This window comes from Zootoca vivipara, chromosome 5, assembly GCF_965207765.1.
Source record: "Zootoca vivipara chromosome 5, rZooViv2.hap1.1, whole genome shotgun sequence".
Lineage (NCBI taxonomy): Eukaryota > Metazoa > Chordata > Lepidosauria > Squamata > Lacertidae > Zootoca > Zootoca vivipara.
This window is the reverse complement of record NC_142588.1, coordinates 35,497,940-35,521,487: the sequence shown is the minus strand read 5'-3', so window position 1 is coordinate 35,521,487 and position 23,548 is coordinate 35,497,940. Positions and strand designations below refer to the sequence as shown.

Here is a 23,548-nt window from a genome sequence, read left to right as displayed (position 1 = left end):
TAAGTGTTGTAAAGTACAATATGCAAATGTGACACTAGGCGGCGAAAGTGAGCTATGCAAAATTCAATGTATTTTCCAAAATGTTTTTTTTAAAAAAGCATTTCCACAGTGGTTTTTTATATGTGTGTAGATTCCATCTTACTATAGCTGATGTAGTGAGTCTGCAGTATTGAGCCTCCTTTCCATGTCTTTGTCTGGACTTCTCTCTCTCTCTTTCTCATCTTTCCAACTTCCTTTGGCACTTTGCATTACCCATTCTTGGTGATCTTATTCATGTTCATAGTTTCAACATATTTTGACAAGTTATTAAAAAACTCTTTCACCACAGGTGGTACCAGTCATACTTCAAACATTTCGTTTTTTTTACTAAAACATATCTTAAGATTTCTGTCTGACACTCTGCCCAGAAGCTAGTCAACCACATTCATATTTGGATGGCATAACAATGCATGTGTCTTAGTTGAAGCTATCACCATTTCCCTTGCAACAAGTGGAATTTATATGCACCTATCAAATCCACTAAAGTAACCAACTAAATTTTACTAGCCAGCTTCCTTTACACCTATCTGTGTTAGCCATTTAAAGAGGACAAACTTTTGTAAAGTTTTCTTGCTTGGGCCCTGTGGTGGGGGACCAAGCAAGTGAACATGCAAGTTGTTATTTACATTAGTCTGCTCCATCTGGAGTAGGGTTGCCATATTTCAAATAGTAACACGAGGTTTTTTTACTTGCCTGATTTCCAGGACAAAGTGCCACCTTTCAGAAATCCCCCCCAGACATCAATTCCACCTTTGAAATCCTGGTAATGTCTGAGAAAATCTGGACATATGGCAGCCCTAATCTGGAGCCATGCTTGCAGTTCTATAAATATGAAGTCCAGAGCATAATAATCTTCATTTTGGTGGGTGGGTGTGAAAAGTAGTGTATTTAAAAAGAGAGACAACCATTACTTTATCAAGTAAAAATATATTATAAACAAACAAATTCTAATGCATTCATGTAGATGTATAGCTTTATAGATAAACCAGAAACCCATACTTGATATTTTGAATATTGTGTGTATAGTATACAATACCACATGAAGTTACTTTGCACTCCGAGTACATCTTATGATTTGCAAATAGATATTACAAAAATTACTCCACACTTTGGAGAGCAGGCAATTAAACTTTTTGTTGTTGTTGTTGCAATAAACTTTGTGCCAAATTAGTTATATAAACTATTGGAACAAATGGTTACAAAATACAAACAAGACCAATAAATGTGTATTGATGAAGGGTTTTTTTTTAAGTAAGTGGCTCATGATTTTTGTGATTAAATGGACACTTGTGTACTTCCTGATGTCTACTGTGTAAAATGGGATTATTTAAGAGCCCTCATTTTTTGCATTGGAGATATGAAACGCTTAACACTTGTTTGAACAGGTTAAACGACTTTATACCCATGCACATGATGAATGTCTTATTTAATATAAAAACCCTACATAGAGGGAGCCATAACAGGGAGCAGCCTTGAGGCTCATTTAAGTGAGATCTACTTTTTACAATCATTATTCCACAAAAAGATTTTAAATTATATAATGGGACCACTTCAAATCATCTTTTCTTCTAATATATAATTATTTCACTGTATGAAAAGTTATAGAAATCAATCCCACTGTCATGGAGCTAGATAGAAAAATAAAAGCAGTCAACAAAACCTGAAGGTTGGAATAATACCATTTCAGTTACACAACCTTTTGTTGTTGTTATACATCGGTCAAGGAATGGTTTTCTGTGAAACTCCATTTGCTTATAACTTTGAATAAAGAGAGACAAATGAGTCATCTCGGCTATACAAGTGTAAATCTGAAATAACTCCATTGAAGTCAGTGGACTTGGACTGGTGCAATCGAGTTCATTATTGTAATTGAAAGCCAACACTAAGCCTATTGCCCCCAAGTACACTAAAGAGTGTCCGCCATTAATGCAATGGACTTCTAGTGTTGAACCCCAGGGTAGAAAACTCTGGTCTTCATATCAAGTTGGATGCAACTCAGAGTTTATGAGAAGTGCTTGAAAATAAATTACTGCAGGACATTAGAAAACAAACTGCTTCCCCCCGCAAGTTACTAATGCCAGTCAAAGGAATGATTAATCATTCTGTAAAAATTTGCATTGTGCTCTCTGAAGTAGGAGTAAAGTTGCTCTAAAACAGTACTGTTGACAACAGGATGTGGCCGTCCTTTTGATTCATGTAAACATCTCTCTCTTCCATCACTCCTAATGCAATAGAACCCCTTGGTCTGGTTAAAATAAAAATTTGAAGACATAATTCTGGACGGCAGGTTCAGAAATCTTTCCACTTTTTGTAATTCAGGAAGAGGGTCCTTGATCAAGGTATTTCCATCTACTATGTGAATCTGATCCAAATGGAAATGTTTAAGCCACCTCTCCATGTGGATGTCATACAGACTTCTCTGGATAGCCTTGTATTTGGTATTAAGTGCTCCATTTTTAATAACAATGTCTTCAAAGAGCTGAACGGGCTTGTGGCTTTCCAGCCTATTGTAATAGACTTGGGTATAATCAGAGATAACTCTCTCTGTGGGGTCTCTTAGAATAAGCAGCAGTTTAATGGAACTATTCATATCATGAATCCTTTCGGGAGCCTGTGGCGAGGTAAAATAGCCTGGTGTTTTCTCAATAGTTATTTGATTTTCATATGAAAATGGCATCAGGCCCCTGTACCAGTCAATTCCTTTCACGTAATTCTCATCCCAGTCGAAGAAGTGAACTTCAGTAGCCGCTACCACAATGTTTGGGTGAACATCCAACATTTCAAGTAAGGCCCTGGTCCCTCCTTTGCGAACTCCGATGATGATTGTGTGAGGTATTCGTCTGCTCGTTCCGGGAGGTCTCACTTGTGCTGAATAGTGTTCACTCTTATTGCTGAACAGCATCACTTGGGACTTCAGTGTCTCCATGAGAGCCCCGTTCTCAACTGGAGCACCATGGGCATGAGTCAGCAGAAGGTATGCTGACACCAGTAGAAAGGCCATGTGGAGAAGAAGGAACTCTCAGTGCAAAATGCAGTTGTGCTTGTCTGATGAAACACTGAGCACGTGTCTCCGCAAGGAGGCAGCGGATGGAACTGGGGCCAAAGCAGCAACAAATTTCTCAAGCATCTGTGGGTCAAAAAGAACAGGACAGCAATCAGTAACTTGTTTACCTGAACTCTATAGCAAAAGACTTGCATATGGAATCTGACACCTCCAAAAACCCATGATAGGAGAAAGAAAACATACATACATACATACATACATACATACATACATACATACATAGTGAGGCTTGTTCTTTCACCTGCAGGTTTTGAAGGCAAGTGAGGCTTGGTCACTTTATTCTAACACCACTTCACACACCAGGGATTTGGAAGCCCTTCTCAGCCCAAGTGCCACATTCCCTTCTGGGCAGCTTTCTGAGGGCCAAAAGGCAGGGCTAGAGCAATAAATGCAAATTTAACCATTCTACAGTAAGCTAATTTCTACACACACTCACAAACCACTTTTTTGACTACATCGAAACAAGCAAGAGGTGTTATTAATGTTCAAGGACGCAGGCCAGTTGGGCAAAAGTATTTGGGATGTGAAACAGGGTTAGTGTGGCCTGGGGAGAGTTTTGAGGCCAGATAGAGAGAACCTGAGGGCCAAGTTTGGTCCCTGGGCCCTGAGCAGCTGACAGAATGAAAAGAAAAGGCAAAAGGCAAAATTATTTATTTATTGGGAAATCAAGAACCCTGTAAAAATGTTGAAGTGGGGCTGTTTAGCAAGTCTTACTTACAGTCTTCCTCCCCCAAAAAACTTGCTCCCAAAAAAGAGACCAGAGTAATTATTTTTTTCCCCTTTTGGATCTAATGGGAGACCTCCATACCATATCACAAACAGCTTTCAATCATCTCCAAAATATTAAAATTCATTTGTTCTGTGGAATGAGGGAGGCTGCCATTTAAGAAACAAGCTCAAGCTCCCTTGGATGTGATGAACTAGTTGTTCAGTTCTCTGGATCCCATCCAGAGTTTGTAATTACAAAGTTTATCATCCAGTTTGATCAAAATAAAAAAATTCCTTCAGTAGCACCTTAAAGACCAACTAAGTTTATATTTTGGTATGAGCTTTCGTGTGCATGCACACTTCTTCAGATACGGTTGATGGACTTCCATTTCATGCGGCTCAATGTGGTGCCTTCCATAGTTCTAGTTACAGGTAGGTAGCCGTGTTGGTCTGAGTCGAAGCAAAATAAAAAAATTCCTTCAGTAGCACCTTAAAGACCAACTAAGTTTATATTTTGGTATGAGCTTTGGTTTATATTTTGGTATGCATGCACACGAAAGCTCATACCAAAATATAAACTTAGTTGGTCTTTAAGGTGCTACTGAAGGAATTTTTTTATTTTGCTTCGACTCAGACCAACACGGCTACCTACCTGTAATCCAGTTTGATGTTCAGCAACTGAGTCCTTTCATATATTCACGTGTTTCCTACTAAATATGTTCAACATATGAAAGTTATAGACATATTTATTTTGTGTTCCATTGTTTTGTACAGTTAATCTGTTCACCAATTTTTTATTTCCTACTATGCTAGAAATCCCTGGGGAATTACATTATTTCCACCCTGTACTGAAATTTAGACTTGCAGTGTATGAACAAAGTTATGAGCACCTTGAACTGTCAAGACAATACTCTTTAGGAAAGTTGGCTGTATTCTATTGTTCATTTCTCCTATTATTTTCAACCTCTATGATCATTAGAGTTAACATTGCAATAGAAGTTCAATGGATCTAGGCCCCCAGGAGGATATAACTGTCTTTGGCATTGCAAGTTGGTAGTTTTTAGAAGTTTCTCCATGTGGTAGGTCACAGGCTCAGAGAATAAGACCCACACAAAATGTCAACACAAAGAATCCCTCATCTGTTATTTTGGGAAGGTTACATTTTCAATTTCAGCAGGTCAGGTTGAGACTGTAGCTCTGTTGAAGGTGTGAAACAAATGATAAAATAGCAATAGGTAAAAGCTAACTTGGTTCCAACCACCTGAACAATAGTCCAAAGATAATGCCAGCTGTCAAGCAGTGAATCTTTTGTCTGTGCAGCTTGAAAATTTGTATATTTATGCAAAATGAAAGACACTTCTTTGAAATGGAAATAAATGCCATGGTTTTTTTAAAATGACAATTTTCCAAAGGAAGATGGAAATGCCATTGAAAACAATGTTCAATCGTTGACTTTAAGTGTAAACAAGATCTGGTTTCGTATTGATTCACAATGTCCTAATTAAGTCTATGGAAAGGCAAATCATTACACATGGGAAAACAGTTCCCTTTCAATATCTACCACTATGGAAATAAAATTATTCTTAGTCAGACAAAGCAAGTATTCCTGCTGTAATAAGGAATATTTTACTTCCACTCCACAGGCTTTAACACACATTTTAGAAACTCAAATTATTATTTACTGAACATCAACATGAATGTTAACACAAAATGTTTACTCACAATCATATGGGTACTGATACAAAATATTGACTGCAAGTGTCATCTGTAAACACACTGTGCTTGAGAACAGCTTTGTGTCTTATCTGAAATTCCTCTCTCTCTCACACACACACACCTTACAGTACTGAGTGCACACATAGCTATGATGGGCCTTTCATCAGCTTTGGCTGGTGGCCCAGAAGTGGCATAGCATGAGTTGCCAGTGCCCAGGACAAGATGCAAAAGGGGGCAGCATCACCATGGGAAGGGGGCTAGCATGTCACCGTGCCCCCTCCCCATTTTTAGCACAACCTCTGATATGTGGGCTCTCCCAGGAGATGCCAGACACCGACTCCAACTGTCCAACTGGAGCCCCTCCATTGCTGTGGCTCACCCTGCATCAGCCATTTCAGCTCTTCATAGGATATTCACAGGAAGTACCACCAGTGCAGCCCAGGAGCTGGTGCACTGTCAGCCAAGGTTCACACAGCTGACACTCTGACAGTGTCCCAATATCCCTGCAACTGTTTGCCTTTGTCCCAAAGCGGGGGCAGGAGAGAGCCAAGGGGGCCAACTGGCACAGAAGCGATCTAGGGTGCATGGCAGCAGTGGCAAAAAAGTACTGTTTTGGGGGGACACAGGGCGAGCAGCTGTGGGGGACTCCCTCATCCTGAATGGGATAACTGTGCCCCTGAAGGAGCAGGTGCGCAGCCTGGGAGTCATTTTGGACTCACAGTTGTCCATGGAGGCGCAGGTCAATTCTGTGTTGGGGCCAGCTGTCTACCAGCTCCATCTGGTACGCAGGCCGAGACCCTACCTGCCCGTGGACTGTCTTACCAGAGTGGTGCATGCTCTAGTTATCTCCCGCAAAGCATTCCACATGGGGCTACCTTTGAAGGGTGACCTGGAAACTCCAACTAATCCAGAATGCGACAGCTAGACTTGGTGACTGGAAGCGGCCACCGAGACCACATAACACCGGTCTTGAAAGACCTACATTGGCTCCCAGTACGTTTCCGAGCACAAGTCAAAGTGTTGGTGCTGACCTTTAAAGCCCTAAACAGCCCTCCCATCAGATGTCAAAGAAATAAACAACTATCTGACATTTAGAAGACATCTGAAGGCAGCCCTGTTTAGGGAAGTTTTTAATGACTGATGTTTCAATGTATTTTTAATCTGTTGTTGGAAGCCACCCAGAGTGGCTGTGGAAACCCAGCTGGATTGGCGGGGTAGAAATAATAAATTATTATTATATTATTAACTTCAGCAAGATGGTCCTCAGACCATGACCCACTTGCAATTTCTTTGTAAATGAAAACTGTGATTCCCAGTACGTTTTGCGCTTCCATAGGCTAACCATGGAAGTATGAAATACATTCAGTCCTTGGACTCAGCTATACAGCTGCAAATAATCATCAACAGCTATCATCAACAGCTATCAGTCAGTCAATCACCCATTTCCACCACCCTTCTGAGTGATCCCCCCTCCCCATCCCCACCCCTCCCCACCCCTTCTCTACATAAGTGCCTGGAAACTTCCATTTCACTGTATCTGAAGAAGTGTGCATGCACACGAAAGCTCATACCAAAATAAAAACTTAGTTGGTCTTTAAGGTGCTACTGAAGGAATTTTTTTATTTTAGCTGCAAATAAAACGTTTTAAAGGTGCAGTATGCAAATTTGACACTAGATGGTGACAGTGAGCTATGCCAAATTCAAAATATTTTTCAAAACTTTTTTTTAAAAAGTATTTTCACAACAGTTTTTATATGTGTGTAGATTCCACCCTTGTCACAGACAGCTCTATCCAGTTTGCAGATTCATTTATTATTTTATATGGCAAAAGTTGCTGCTGAAACAAAACATTACATAGGAATATATTATGAGGCATAATTTGATTCAGAATGCATTATAGAGCTGAAGTTTAAATGGATCAAAACTGCCTGTGGGAGCAAGTCCATTGAAACAACATTCCAGATTCAGCCTAAGAGAATTGATTGATTTTGATGATGCTCAAAGATGTTAGTTCCTCTGGTTATGTTATAATTGATATGTGACTATAAAGACGGTTTAAACTAGATTTAGATTGCAATCCTATTACTTAAGAGTAAGTCCCATTGAACTCAATGGGGCTTACCTCTGAGTAGACCTGTGTAGGACTGTGCTATTAGAGCAGCTAATTGAAATGTGTTATCTAAATAATATCTGTATTTTATCATCTTGGTGGAATTAAATGCAGTTTCAGAAGGCAATATGAATGAGTTTGTATAATAAAAACAATGATTTGAAATTGCAACACTGCACATTCTCCCTATCTCACAGTACATTTGCAATAGCTTCATGGTGCATAATTAAAAAATTAGTTCTGTCTCTCCCACCCGCCCCAGCTCCCTAGTACAGCATCAGAATTATAACACCTTATTACATGTTATGTTTTTCTATTATTTGGTAATGTTGTTGCTTAGATACAAAATGATATTGTGTACATTAGGCAAAAAGAAAAGGCAACACATATTAGGAAACCAATGCTCATGAATGAAAGATGGCAAGATATTTTGAACTGCAGGAAATTTTAATCACAATGTTTGTAAGAATGAGGCCTAACAAATGATCTTAACTACATATACAACAGAAGCTGAATCAATTTAAATTTGCATTGTGGAACCCTTTAGTTTGGTAGCTCTCATAGTTTAGATTTTGCTGTGTCGAAGTTTGTGGACCTCTAATAAGTGTTTATATGCTGACACTTTTTTTTCTTGCAGTGCAAGACCCTGTTTCCTTGCAATGGTCTCATGAGGAAAATGAATATTCACATAGAAGGCCAAACAAAACTGAGCACAGAAAACAGAAATTGTGGAGGAAAGAATTGAAGGCGCTTGGCTAAGATCACTAGAACTTACTTTGCTTTCATAAATAAATGCCAAACGTTATCTGCCTTTTGCACAAGGGTGCAATAGCCATTGCTGTTTGAAAATATTCAAATATTCATTCCACCATTCAATGTAAGTTTATTGTTCTAGCCATGGCCATGAGAAACCCACAGCAACAGTATGAATAAAATACAGATCATACATCCATAATATGAACCGACAACCCCAATGTAAGAACCATGTTGTAAGAGAAATGTTACCAGAGACACCAACAAACTCAAATACAGCTTAGTTTCAGATTAAACCTCTGAATCAGTACAATTTATAGCAATTTTATTTAATTTCTTTTTCCTGATTCTTTTTCTTCTTTTTTGCAGCCAGTGCATAGAGGGTTACTCTGTGTGTTATGAAACTATTATTGTCACTCAAAAGAAACCGAGCTATTTCTACTGGGCTGTACCTGCTTGCTTCGGTCTCTAGATAAAGGGCAGGCTACTGCCAGTCTGTAAAGACAATATTGAGCTAGATGGACCAGTGACTTGACTCAATATAATGGATTTCCCAATGTTCTAGAATAAACCCATTGGAATTAATAGAACTGCTATTTAGCAATTGATGGGTCTGCACTGAGCATGACTAACACTGAATGTTCATGACTCCACTCCCAACTGGCCTTCCAAGCATGTTTATTAGGTGGGAGGTTCTTTTTAGCTATGTTAATGCATTTTTAAGTGGAGCAATGCCACATTATCATTTTAAAATTGTTTTATTTTTCCTTCTCTCCTCCCCCCCCCCCCAGTTTTGTAACCCACTTTGGATGAGTTCCTGCTCAGAAAAGAGGTATGATGATGATGATGATGATGATATGATTATAATAAGGCATGTTTGGGTACATACATATCTGCTGCTCAGAGAAAAAAGTTCAGATACCGCATGTGCATGGCTCTTTGGAATATTGCTAAGGTCTCTTAATGTACAATTCAATTCCTTATTTTATTTTTCTTTTAAAGGCTTTCCCCTTTTATTTAGACATTGCCAGAGAGCATTACAGATACAATAAAGGATAGTGAAGTGGTAAACTCAAGCACCAAATTTCTGCAGTGAAGCTACATGGTTGGCACTTGTGTTAATGAGGCATCATTTCCATTAAAAGCTCAAGAGTCAGGTACCTTGAGGAATAAAGGGAAGGGGGAAAAAGTCAACGACTTGGTGGCTAAAGATATGAGTTGCAAAGCAATTGCAATTGGCTCCAGGCTTCCTTCTTACCAGGTACACAGACTAGAATAGATTAAAAAGTAAAGCTATGGAAGGCATAAACTATAAGTACATTAAATGGTTAGCAGGTGATGTTTTTAGATAGGCATTTTAGAAAGATTTATTTTCCCCAGGGCTAGAATTATTCCCCCCTCCCGCAATTCCTATTCCTGATAACTTTAGGTGTAAAATTCCCTGATGAAAAAGTATAGCTTTGAGGAAATTATCCTCATTTTCTCTGCCACCTTGTCACAAAATAAATGCATGTATATGCCCACAGAGTTGTGTATCAAATTCAAAAGAGGAAGTGTGATGGTTGTACATCAGTCATTCTTTCAATATTGATTTGTGGATTCCTAGCAATCACCAACCAACAAAATGAGAATTGAAGCCATTTGAAAGAGAACTTTCCCCTGTACAGGTCACATTCTAGAACAGGCATAGGCAACCTCGGTCCTCCAGATGTTTTGGGACTACAATTCCCATCATCCCTGACCACTGTTCCTGTTAGCTAGGGATCATGGGAGTTGTACTACCAAAACATCTGGAGGGCCGAGGTTGCCTATGCCTGTTCTAGAAAAGCTAAATTGGTTTAATGAGATTCAGTCCTCTGTACATTATTGCAATACAGGCTATATATGGCAGCTGTAAATTATACAGGTTCTGTAACTGTGGGGATTTCTTGAAAGATAAAGAGATACACTACCCCCCCCCCCTTTTTCAACGTTTTTTTTTAAAAAAAAATATTTAAGAAAAGGTAGGATTCTTTAAAACCCTACTTTACTTCAAGAGAGGAAAGACCAGCAGGATTTGCCTGGCTTTTCCTACACGGCCTGATCCAGATCTTCATACTATGTTGGCCCAACCAATTGGAATGTGAGTGTTGGGAGTTGTCCTGGCTTACCCAATGACTAATGGGCTTTTCTAGCAAAAGGAAGGTATAGCCAGGAAAGCTGCTGCCAGGAGACTTAGGTGCTCTGCTGCTAATTCTCACTCTCTGCCAATGCAGTTTCCCATATTTAAGCAGGCTGAAGGTGTCTTTACTGCAATAGAAGTGCTGGGTTCTTCAAGATTGGGCCTGTTAGACAATTCAACACATTCTTGAAAGGGTGGTCCTCAAGTCTTCAGAAATAAGTAACCTTCAACTCTGGCAGATACTGCTGAGCATTCTGCACTTAAAAGATAGAAATCCTGTCATCTGTGAAATGATTATGAATATTTTCCATTAGCAAAGGGAAGGGGAAAATGTCAAGAGGGGAAAAAAGCCAAAGAGCCAATAATTAAACAAGTAGTTAAATCCATGTTGATGCCATCTATTCTTGGTCTTTTTGGCCAAGCACATTACATACTTTAAGTATTTAATGCAAGAAATAAACAGATGGTTAAATAGATAAAATAATAAAACATCTTGCTAATATTGCTATATTAATACATTCGGCTTTTTCTCACAGTAAGGGCTAGCACCTTAGCGCATCAAGCAAATGTGGAACAGCTCATTTCAGGCATATGAAAAAAATAAGAAAACTGTTTTGCTTCATAAGGAAAAACAACAACTTCCAAATCCACAGTTGGGCAATACCTTTATCAGGAGAAGTATGTTGCAAGCTTTCAAGTTCTTCAATTCAGGTTGCAGATCCCAGAGGAGGTGCCATTTTTCTGCCTCCAGGGTGACATCTATGGTGTAATTAACAATGACTTCCAGTTCACAGATGTATATGTGATGGGAAAGTTATTTCAACTAGTACCTAACACCAGCACAGCTCATAATGCTCATTGTATAAGTAGAGTACCAATATATGGTAGAGAAATCACATGTATTCCTGCCTAATTTGGAATTGTGAGGTTAGTACACTGCAGAGATTCATTTTTGCCTGACCCTCCCGCAATTCTTTATTAATGTTTTCCTATCACATTTACAAAGGAATCAAATATATTGCCTGCACTATGGCTTACATTTGTTTGCAGACAGTCCAGTTCTGCCAAGATGAGCTGTGGCTTGCATACTTCCTTTAGATAAGGCTCTCCTCCTCAAAATGAAATTTTATTTGACTGGCCTTAGTGCTCTGATACTTTCCTTCTCAACATGTTTCCTAAGTTTGAGATTTCTTTGAGCATAAAAGGTTGGACTAGCATAATACTCTTGTCTTGACCCATCTTTAGTACATGGCAATTGATGGATGCCTCACTTCTTTCTCTAATCAGATCCATGGACTATTGGCAAACCTTTACATTTGTGCTCCATGGAATTGCTGTAGAATAACATTTGGCTCCTAAACTAGACTTGATGCCTCCACAGAGGCTTTTCTGATTGGATTTTTCTCTGAACAGAGCTCTTGCCTATCAGTCAACTGTCAGCTTTAACTGACTAAGATTAAGTAGTTGCTGATATGTACCACAGAGAGTGCAAGGAAATGGACAAGAGAATACACAGGACTTTATTTCAGAAGTCTGAAATCAATGTTTCTAAAACTGTGTTGCATCCCTGAAATCTTTCGACTGCATGAAACAAGAAGGGTTAATGAAAGCACTGAGCAAAAAACAACAACAACCACACACCAAACACCTGAGGAACTTAGTGTACTTTGTGCTAAAATACATAATGAATCCTAAATATAATTAGGCTTTTTGGTTGTTGTTGTTTTTTAAAAAGAAAAGTCTATATTCCAGTCACAGTATAAGAACATATCTATGCCAAGTGTCTGATGTACCGAAAATAAAAAAGTATCACATTGAATAAACAGTTTTCAGTATATCATTAATAGTAGTTTTAGAAAACTCCAGATCGTTCTGGCTTGAAGGCTGGCAGGCACGTCCAATATGGAAGTATTTGCATTGAGTGCATTTAGTTGCCAGGGGGGAGCACCAACATCAAGATTCTGTTCAGATACCGATATGGCACTTTGGGAAGCAGCTCGTGTCATCCTGAGGTGCTTTGTAGTCTGTCTGGTTTGACTCAGGGTCCGGATCCCACTCTGCCTCAGGAAGAACCAACTTTTACCATCTCTATTGTAGAAGCCTCTTTTGCAGGATAGGAAAACTTCTGAGAAATTTCAACACACCACTTGTGCTAACCACAAGTTTGATTCATGTGCTGTAGTTGTACAGTCTTCGTTTCCTGTTTATGTACTTCCTCTCAACTGTCTTCCTTTGTACTTTCACAAGCCTCTGCTATGCCTGCACCAGCTGAAATCTTTACTGCATTGAGATCATTATGTGCCTTATTCTATGCCAAACTTTTTCAATTCAACAGCCACTTTTACCTGAGGCCTTTGCCCTATGGCTACTATCTATAGTATATTTGTGACATATTAAACCATTAGTTTCCTGCAAGATGTTTCCTGTAATGCAAGGAGACGGCATGCCTTTGGATCCACTGCCAATTCAAAGCAATGCTAGAATATACTACTCTGCCTCTTGCTGTTCATGCCAGGTTCAGAAACACTGCCTACATCAGTGTTTGAGTTTGAGAGAATTCAGAACAGACAGTGGTGCTGATGCTAATACTGCCATTACCAGACCCACCAGTCATTTGTCTAAACCTATTAGTAGAGTTGGGGGCTAGGGCACCCCATGGCTTGCCAGGCACATGTGCCTCTCATGAATATGAGTGGTGTGTGAGTGTGGTGCTTAAAAGGAGCTGAAATTAACCAGTTCACTTTGGCAGAGTCAGAAAAAGGCACACACACAACTGGGGGCTGGGCCTGAGTGCACAAGAGAAACAGGCTGAGTGAAAAATAAGATAAAATAGCTTAGTTTACAGTGCTACCTCTACTTATGGACTTGATCCATTCCGAGGTGCCGTTTGCACCCTGAAAAGTCCGCAAGTAGAGCGCCGCTTCTGCACATGACGCGATAGAGTGCTCCTGCGCATGCGCGAAGCACGCAGATCTTTCCTGCACATCAGCAAACCGGGAAGTAAACACTTCTGGGTTTGCCACGTTCGTAACCAGAATAAACGCAACGTGAACCTAACGCAACTAGAGATATGACTGTAACTGAAAAATGTAAGATCTAGAGTGGGGACAGGATAAAAACTCTACTAAAAAGGAAAATACAGGAAGAACAAACTGAACATCACACATGAATACCAGCCCTAAAACTGAAAGTAGGAGAAAAGAGGAATAAGACTGCACACTAATAAAAAAATTGTGCAGAAGTACTGGAACAGAAAAAAAAAACTAGAATGAAAATAAAGGTGGTAGATGTAATGTGATTTCCGGTAGACTGAAAATGATTCAGAAGTATAGTCAGTCGGAAGAGGGATACCACCTAAGCCAGTAGAACTCTTCTACATCTGCTCAAGAGAGAAAACTTGCTAAAGAACAATGAGCTTGCTAAAGAACAAATACATATATGTTTCTCTCAACTTCTCTCCCATGAAGCATTGTGATTGGACAGCCCTGTTAAATTCTAAACCTCTCTGTCAAAGTGGCCTATCCCCCCTTCCCTCTCTGCCCACACTTTCCCACTCAATCAAGGGCATTTCTTGTAAACTTGTTTTCCTTTGTCACAAAAAATTGATAGCAAAGGGTGGGTGGGTGGGTGGGTTGCAACCAAATCATCCAAATAGAACAAAGCTTTCGGGATTCCCCACTTCAACTTATGGGACCTTTTAGAAACACTGTCTCACCTGTGACAAGCCCTGAAATGCTATGAGGCATCCTGGTTCAGAAGCCACTGCACATTTCTAAAACAAAAACAAAACAAAAACAAAAGGACTCTAGAACAGAGACAGATGAACTTCAAGCTTGAGGTATCTATTTTGCATTTTGCTAGACCCCAAGATCCACCAGCTGGAGACAAAATAGTGCCTCAGGACAAGGGACAGACAGCTCAGGATTTTGTTTTTGTACTGAGGTCACAATCCTTTCACTCAAAATGCATTCTTGATCCTCACCCCACCCCCCAAAAACCCCAATGCATGTGTTCCAGCAACTTAACATGGAAAAAGGTCGTTGACATTTTTAAAAAACTGGGAATCAGAAATCCTTGACGATCTTCTACATATCATCCAAAGATCAACTATATTGGTGTTCTGCCCACTTCAGATTTATATATAATTAAGGGCTTGCATATAACAATGAAGGGGACACGGGTGGCGCTGTGGGTTAAACCACTGAGCCTAGGGCTTGCCGATCAGAAGGTTGGCAGTTCGAATCCCCGCGATGGGGTGAGCTCCTGTTGCTCGGTCCCAGCTCCTGCCAACCTAGCAGTTCAAAAGCACGTCAAAGTGCAAGTAGATAAATAGGTACCGCTACAGTGGGAAAGTAAACGGTGTTTCCGTGTGCTGCTCTGGTTCGCCAGAAGTAGCTTTGTCATGCTGGCCACATGACCTGGAAGCTGTATGCCGACTCCCTCGGCCAATAACACGAGATGAGCGCCACAACCCCAGAGTCGGTCACGACTGGACCTAATGGTCAGGGGTCCCTTTACCTTTACCTTTATAAAACAATGACACCTGTATTATTTTCAGGAGTTTTCTCTCACTTTACAACACTGTCAGCTGAACTACTTTCAGTGTTGAATTTCAGTTCAATCTGAATTAATATGGTGGAATTTAAAAACTATTCAGAGATTGAGTTTATATAATGATAAGAAAGGCCTCCAGCTGCATGAAATCCATGGGGTGCAATATAATTAGAGCTTGGAAATTTTTTAGCTGTGACAAATAATTCTGCTGACACTGATACATCTTAACATTGAGGTAGGAAAATCTGGAGTGAAATTGTGAGCTGGACAAAGCAACAATAATACTTTAGTAACTTTCCACACCTGTGTAGTTGCTTTTCTTGTTGCTAAAATCATATTGGTGGAAACCAACCTAAGAATCAACACATTCCAGTAACATTTTACTACAATGTTTCTGAAAATTAGCAATGGACTACATTAGGATTGTTGATGTTCAAACTCTTAGATTTTAACTAAAGTTTTTGGGAAAGGGAAGAAAAGCACTCTTGTAGACACGTTTTGTTACAATCCCACTCTCTGTTACAATAAGGCAAGTAGGATTGCACCCTCATCTCATGAACCAATAGGAGGAAATCCACATTCATCATATTTCAAATAGCGAACCTTACTTTGAATGTGCCTAGAAACTTAATGACATGTATCCACTTAAGGAATGCTTCTATAAATGGATGTAGTAAATAAAAAGGTAAAGGTAAAGGGGCCCCTGACCATCAGGTCCAGTCGTGTCCGACTCTGGGGTTGCGGCGCTCATCTCGCTCTATAGGCCGAGGGAGCCGGCGTTTGTCCGCAGACAGCTTCCGGGTCATGTGGCCAGCATGACAAAGCTGCTTCTGGGGAACCAGAGCAGCACACGGAAACGCCGTTTACCTTCCCGCCGGAGCGGTCCCTATTTATCTACTTGCACTTTGATGTGCTTTTGAACTGCTAGGTGGGCAGGAGCTGGGACCGAGCAACAGGAACTCACCCCGTCACAGGGATTTGAACCGCCGACCTTATGATCAGCAAGCCCTGGACTCTGTGCTTTAACCCACAGCGCCACCTGGGTCCCTATGTAGTAAATAAATAGTTACAAAAAGTATATTTTGTAGATATCAGTAGAACGGAGCAGCACTGATAACCACATGTAAATCAAATATGCACTACCATGGGAGAAACATGTCTGCGATTGTACTTAAGACATTCTGGACCTGAGACAACTCCTTTCTCTCCTCTACCCATAGTATCTCTTTGTTCCCCTTTCACTACTTTCTCCTTCACTGTCTCCTTCCCTGCCTGCATCTTGTCCCTGAGATCCATTGCCATAAATTTTTTGGGTCTTTTTTCTTAATGCACCATTTATTTATTTATGTTTGGAAGGAAGATGTCTTGTACCAACTCAGACAAAGGTCCATCTAGCTAACTATTGTCTCTACACTGTAGGACTGCCCTCCTGTGGAGAACTATTTATCTACAGTGACTTGCCATGCAGAAAAGGCTCCTTTCACCCTGCGACTACAATCCAACATTTTGGGTATATGTTTAAGGACTTCTAGGATACAAATGGCTTTACAATTTTTTAAATCTCAATTCATCCTCACAAATGGGCATTTAAAAGGGTACAAGTCTCCATTATAGAAGGGCCTTGGTTTTTCATTGACATTATATAAAAAGGATAGCTGAAAGTTTATCTGCCATGCCTCTCCTATGAAGCAAGGATATGTCATGAAAAATAGGAGTTTTCTGCCCGATTGCCTAGAAAGTCTTCAATGTGACATTTCAGTTAAGGAGACAGATTAGTGCTCCTAAAAACTATGGACACAGAAATGTCACAACAGTCATTATCAATTTGTATGTAACTATTCTATTTGTATTTAGACGTTTGATCTCCTTGAAGATACATGGGTCAGTGGTCTCTTTTTGGAGTGACCTTAGTGTAGTTTGGAACAAAGGCAGGTCTTTCCTGAGAAATTTTTACCTTTAAACAAAGTGTAGATCTGGTTCTGTAGAACATTTGACTAATGCTAAGTGTTGTGAATTTGGAATCATGTATGTCATGTCAATAGTGCTATACTGTATATCCGATTGTCCATTTTAAAAAAGTTTAAGTTACATTTTTATCACAATCATGGCTGTGGTGGCACTTTAGGGCAGAGCAGTACTTTATTTCAGCAAACACAACAACAACAAGAACAAATGGGTTGTAATCTGAAGTTTGCTCCAATTGGCAGTGACTCTGTGACAATTCAACCTGTTGTAAGTGGAGATGCCAGGGACCGAACCTGGGACATTTTGTATCCAGAACATGCACACTACCACTGAGCTACAGCTCTTCCTTTTCTCCTGCATTCTCTCCTCCCCATCCATTTTACTCCCAGTTTCCCCTAGTTAGGCTCCCACAGTTGGTAAGTGGTCTTGGGCGGAGGTGAAGGAAAGCCACTCCCACTTTTGTCCTTCCTTCCTGAAAATGTTCCCATGCCTTCCTGTTATTCTAAAAATACTGCACTGGGAACCCAGTTTTCATGAGGTAACATGTCTAGCACTTGGCACTAACTTCTTTAGTCTTCAAATTCACATTTTTGCCCTGGCTATAATATGGTTAGATCATAATTTGGGGAATATAAGACCCTTGACACCTGAGGTAAATATTTTAGGGCTCACTCATATTCTTTCATCTGTGACATGTTTTAACTGATTTCATTTTTGTTTGTTTGTTTTTAAATTGTTGTAACCCACCCAGGGACCTCATGGTGAGAAATGGGTAACAATATTATTAAAAAATAAATGTGAACTGCTCATTTACTACACTGAGGTATGAAACCAACAATTCATGACAATTGCCAAACCTTCGAATGGCAATTCCAGGCTAGGAACTCATTTGTAAAGTAAACACTAAAAAAGAACCTGTGTACATGCATGAAGAAATGTTTAAGATTATTTCATTTCAATTAAGTAGGTTGGTTACACTGAAACTTTGTCATAAAATGCCTCTGATCTCATAATTTAGGCCAGCAAACAGGAAAACAACAAATCATTTAGAGTCATTTAATTTCTTTTCTTGTGTGCAACACATCAGGAAAAGAACAATCTTGGTTGTATTCCACCTCAACTAACATGCTCTCAGGTTTTTTTGTTTTTTGTTTGCTAAGGAAAGTGATACATGTGGTATAAGACGATTTAATCTAGAAGCTCGTGAAAAGGTGACAAGTGGATGAAAAGCAGCAAAGCCAAACAAAAGCACACGCCATAGATGCTCTAATACAAACTGACTACTGCATTTCTGGAAAGAAAACAGGCTGATATCAGAAAGACCTTTTCATTAACAAAAATTACATGGCACCAGCTCAATCAGATACACAAGGAACAGAATGTAGAGCAATGGGCTTACATTCTTCATGTAAACATAGGAAACAGAAGCAATAAAGATTAACTCTGAATGTGTTACTACTTGATGTACCCCTTAACAAGCCATCTGGAGGATATAGGAACTATTTTATCCTTGGATCATATTGACAAATTCCTCCACAAACACAAATACACAACCATGTAAACCAGGAATGGAGAAAACTTTTCAGCCTGAGGGAAAACCTTTCACCCCGACCAAAGGGCCCCGTTGGGGGCGAATAGCCAGGGCGAAACAGGTTGAAAACGCCGGCACCCTGTCTGCCTACATCTTCACCCACAGCTTCTACAACATCTATCTACAATTCTTCCAGTCCTTTTTGATAACATCGAACTCACATCTGTTGGCATCTTTATAAAGTGATTTGAAGGAAGAGACTGAGTTTAATATTATAAAATATAATTGAAGTGGACTTTAAGACTAACTCAAAAATTTGAAAAAGTTATCCGAATCAGATGCCAACCATTGTTTTTTGTTTCTTGTTTTGGTAGTTGGTAGCCTCAGTGGCTTTTGCATAAAGTTTTGTATTTTAATGTATAAATTTACTTTGAAATTACTGTGTGTCGCCCATGTGTTGCATGCTTTATTATAAAACTATCTGTACTAGCAGCACATCTACATTTTTTCTGTATCCCAGTGGTGGGCAGAGCCGGGAATGTAAATTTTACCTTCATACAGCAGAATAGATTTGCACACACAATCCTTCACCCAGGCAGACAAGAGACATAATCAGGGTCCAATGCAAGGGAGGGTTCATTGAGGTTGTGGCCTGGGGATAATGGGTGTGGCTGAGGAGGAACAACTTTAGGAGAGTCTTGAGGGCCAGAGAGAGAAGGCTGATGTAAACGCTTGACATATAGGGATGTACACCAAAGGAGCTAGCATTAAATTCAATTATTGTAGCTGTACTGAAATAGCTGCTGGCATCCTTCATGCACAACTATATTCATGCTAGCCTCTTTTTACAGCGGTTTAATGATGATGAAGAGACAAAACATTTCTTTGCTTTTCAAGTTGTGTCGCACAAACTGTTGCATTTTCAATGGTCTCTGTGTAGCTACCTGTTCATAGGCACCAGTGCTTAATCAGGTAACAGTTAAATAAACTTGACACCCATGTACAACTGAATAAACTGGAACAACCATACATTTATAAAAGAGAACAAGTCAAAACGACTTAAAATCTCTACCTTGCCACAGCAGCCCAGCAAAGAACACATAAATTGTAGGTAGCTGTGTTGGTCTATTAGGAACAAAAAAATCCAGAATATCCCCAGTAGCATGATACCTTTACTAGGACTAAGTAAAAGTCACAAACTAGTGAGCTTTCAAGTTCTCCAGAATTCTTCTTCTGACATGAAGTTCAGTAAAATGATATGGGTGGGAGAAAAGAAAAGGCTAAGCATTGGCAGCGGATTACACACAAACATGCACCTAATTTGTCTTTTATTAATTCTTAACTTAGTGTACCACCTAAAATTAGTATCCAGCTTTGCTGATACCATATTTCTTTTTTTCTGCCTTAGCAAAGGCCATAGCTTGTGGGTTCTGCTGAGTGCTGGAGACGGATCAAAGCACTTATTAGTGTTTATATTTTCCTTCTCCCAGTATGTCTCAGTTTAGCACCTAGCAGGGTCCAATCTAATTAAGGCTGCAGTTATGTGAACATTTGCCTGGGAGTAAGTCCCATTGAACTCAGTTAAGATATATTTCTGAGCAGACTTTCATGGAACTGCACTGTTAAGTCTGCATAACACCTCCTGTGCTCCATTATAAGATTCAAAATAAACTGCTGACTTAGGGGCTTCGACATCATGCCTAGCTCCCCAGCCACTGTTGTTTTGCGTAACATTCCAGCTTAGCAGAAATCAATCACTTGCCTATTAGTTGGTGACATTTTAATTGGCCCTATGTGACGAATTGAAGCACTTTTAAAATGTTTATTTCTGCCCGGCTGGCAAAGAGTTAACCCACCTCCAGCCTGACTGGCATAGAACTCTGATGGGGGCGGGACTGTGCCCGGTTTGAAAGGAGGGAGTGTCGGTTTTGGTCAGTGAGGAGGGAGAGGGAGGAAGGTGTGGTGTGGTGTTATGTGGTGGCTTATATGAAGACAGTTAAGAGGCTAGGAAAACTTAAAGTTAAATGTTTGACTGAGTTTATTTTGTACAACTGGAACAAAGCTAATTAATAAATGACACGTTAAAGAATCACTTATGTTTTTAACACAATAAAACTTCATCTCTGTTTTTGCCAACAAGAGGTCCGTTTGTATTTTTCCAGCGAGGTACCAGGACTCACAGCCGTGGTGACTCAAGAGAGGGCCAAACTCACCTCAGGCAGGGAGGTGGTGGTTTGTGTCCTGAAGTTACACGGAGGAGGCTTAGAAGGGTAACCTGAGGTGCCAAGAAGTTGCCAGAGTGCCTAGGGCAAACTTCTACAGTGGGGGAATCCAACTGAGGGAGACCCTTTACAGGAGGCAAGAGGTTATTCCTGGGGGACAGCCTAGAGTTTCTTAAGGTACCAGGCCACGTAGGCTGGAAGGCTCTCCTTACTTAGAAACCCATTAGGAAAAGGGGTTTATTTTTGAGGCGGCAGGAGAAGAGGGTGGGTGTTTTCCCCTCTGGATTCCTGTGTTGCAGTGATAGTAAGGCAGAGTGGGACACGGGTCGTCACATTTTTGGTGGCAGCGTCGTGATCGAAATTAAAAGCTCACGCGCCTAGTTTGGTTTGAGTCTGTCAGGATTTTCCTGTGAGGAAAATGACTCACGTAAGAAAACCCAGAGAGGCAAAAGGAGATGAAAGAACGGAAGGGGCTGAGGGAAGCCCAGATTCTCAGGTAGAACTTATGAAACTACGAATTGAGATGGCCAGAATTGAAAGTGAAAGGGAGAGGGAAAAAGCTAGAATTGAGAGTGAGAGAGAAAAAGCTAGGATTGAAGCTGAAAATGAGAGGGAAAAAGCCAGAATTAAAGCTGAGAGGGAAAAGTTAGCATCTGAAAGTGAGAGGGAAAAAGCTAGAATTGAAGCTGAGGAGAGAATGCAGTCAGAGAGGATAAGGGCACAATTAGAACAGGACAGAATGAAGCTTGAAGAGATACGTTTGCGATCAGAATTAACTCGGAGTCCAGTTAATAATGATAGTACCGCAATTAATTTAAAAAGGTTCCCCAAATTTGGAAAAGACGATAATGTCGAATCGTTTCTATTTACCTTCGAACGCGTTTGTGTGGAATTTCAAATACCTGAGGAGAACTGGATGCTTTATTTAAGACCTCAAATTTGTGGGATACTAAGTGAAATTTATGCTGACCTGAGGGAAGAAGAGCTGTCAAGTTACCAAGTATTTAAGCAAAGGGTCAGGGTTCGATGTGGACTCACGGCTGAACAAAGCAGAAAGGCTTTTCGTGAGGCAAAAAAGGAACATAAAGAGACTTATGCCCAACTAGCTAGCCGCTTAGATAAATTACTTGACAGATGGATTCAAGGGAGTGGAGTGAAGGACTTTGATGAGTTAAAACAATTAATTTGTTTAGAACAATTTTTTAAGCAAATCCCTAGCAATTTACGTTGGTTCTTGAGGGATAAAAAACTGAAAACTGTGGCACGGGTTGCCGAGGTCTTAGACGAACTACAAGGAGATTTCAATGAAATAGCATTCCCAAAACACTCACAGAAGGGTAATCCATGGAGAAACAGAGAAAATAAAGACAGGCAAGAAAATTTTCCTGTCAGGGAATCAGTTTCTGACAAGACAGGGTCTAAGAAAATCACTTGTTTTTTCTGTAATCGTGAGGGCCATGTACGTGCCAGGTGCCCCCTGCTGGTTAAGTCGCAAACTACACCTTCTGCAGCTAAACAAGTAAAACTGGTAATGCAGTCACAGGAAAATAGCTCGCCTCAGACAGAAGGCTCAGAGAAAACAGACAGTCCAGCTGAGACTACTTCTAAGGTCTTGCAGGTCTGGAGGGCTGAGCAGGAGTGCAACCAAGATTACATGGAGCCAATTGAATTAAATGGTCAGTTTTGTTTAGGTTTGAGGGACACAGGAGCAGAAGTCTCACTTGTTAAATCCCAATTTGTTCCAAAGGAGCAGTACCTCAAGGGTCAGTCCTATAGTTTAAAAGGCATATGGGGCCCACATTTTGAAGTACCATTAGCTGAAGTTGATATTACCTACAAAGGATTTTGTGGCAAGTGGAGAGTAGGAATCCTAAATGAATTGGAGGTACCCTTTTTAATAGGAAATGACCTAGCTAGTCAGAAGCACCGTATTCAAGTGATAACTAGGTCACAGTCTCAAGTCATTGAGAGTAATCCTCCTGCAGTTATAGAGTCACCCATAGATCCTAGTGAGGGTGAAGGGCTGATTAGCGTGCCAGTGGTCCAGGAGCACGGTGCCCAATTCTTGAGTGATCAAAAAGAGGATGAAACTATAAAAGAGCTGTGGGGTAAAGCACAAAGTCCTACTGCAGAAGTAACTGTGGAAAACCCCTGCTTATTTACCACCATTGAGGGAAGACTGTATAGAATTTCTAGGAGGAGGAAAACTGCTGCTGTTTGGGAAAGGAAGAAACAGTTAGTGTTGCCAAGAGCTTACCGGTTGCAAGTGCTACAAATGGCACACGACGCACCCTCAGCAGCGCATCTAGGCATTAGAAAGACTAGTGATAGAATCCAAGCAAGATTTTACTGGCCTGGGATGGGCAAGGACATCAAAGAGTATTGCAAGTCCTGTGTGATCTGCCAAAAAGCAGGCAAAAGAGCGGACAAAACGCGAGGCTTGTTACAGTCTATTCCCGTAATTACTGAGCCCTTTTCCAGAGTAGGAGTGGACATCCTCGGGCCTATCTCCAGAGTTACAAAAAGGGGGAATAAGTTTATTTTATGCCTCGTGGATTATGCTACGCGCTATCCAGAAGCAATACCTCTAAAGGACATTGACTCAAAGACTGTAGCAAAAGCCCTCATGTCGGTGTTCCTAAGGCTGGGATTCCCCAAAGAAATTATAACAGATTTAGGGACATCCTTCACGTCCAAGACCATGGAAGAGCTTTTAACTCTTTGT

General features: G+C 40.3%; 1 protein-coding gene across 1 annotated transcript in view; it reads right to left on the bottom strand.

The window, feature by feature from the left end:
• Nucleotides 1-998: 998 nt before the first annotated feature.
• LOC118096467 (heparan sulfate glucosamine 3-O-sulfotransferase 1-like) overlaps nucleotides 999-23,548 on the bottom strand; it is a 93,226-nt gene continuing 70,676 nt past the window's right edge. Inside the window, exon 3 of the mRNA XM_035138346.3 lies at nucleotides 999-3,166. Coding sequence (XP_034994237.1) covers nucleotides 2,111-3,040 — 930 coding nt within the window. The 5' untranslated portion in view covers nucleotides 3,041-3,166 and the 3' untranslated portion in view covers nucleotides 999-2,110. The remainder of the gene's footprint in view (nucleotides 3,167-23,548) is intronic.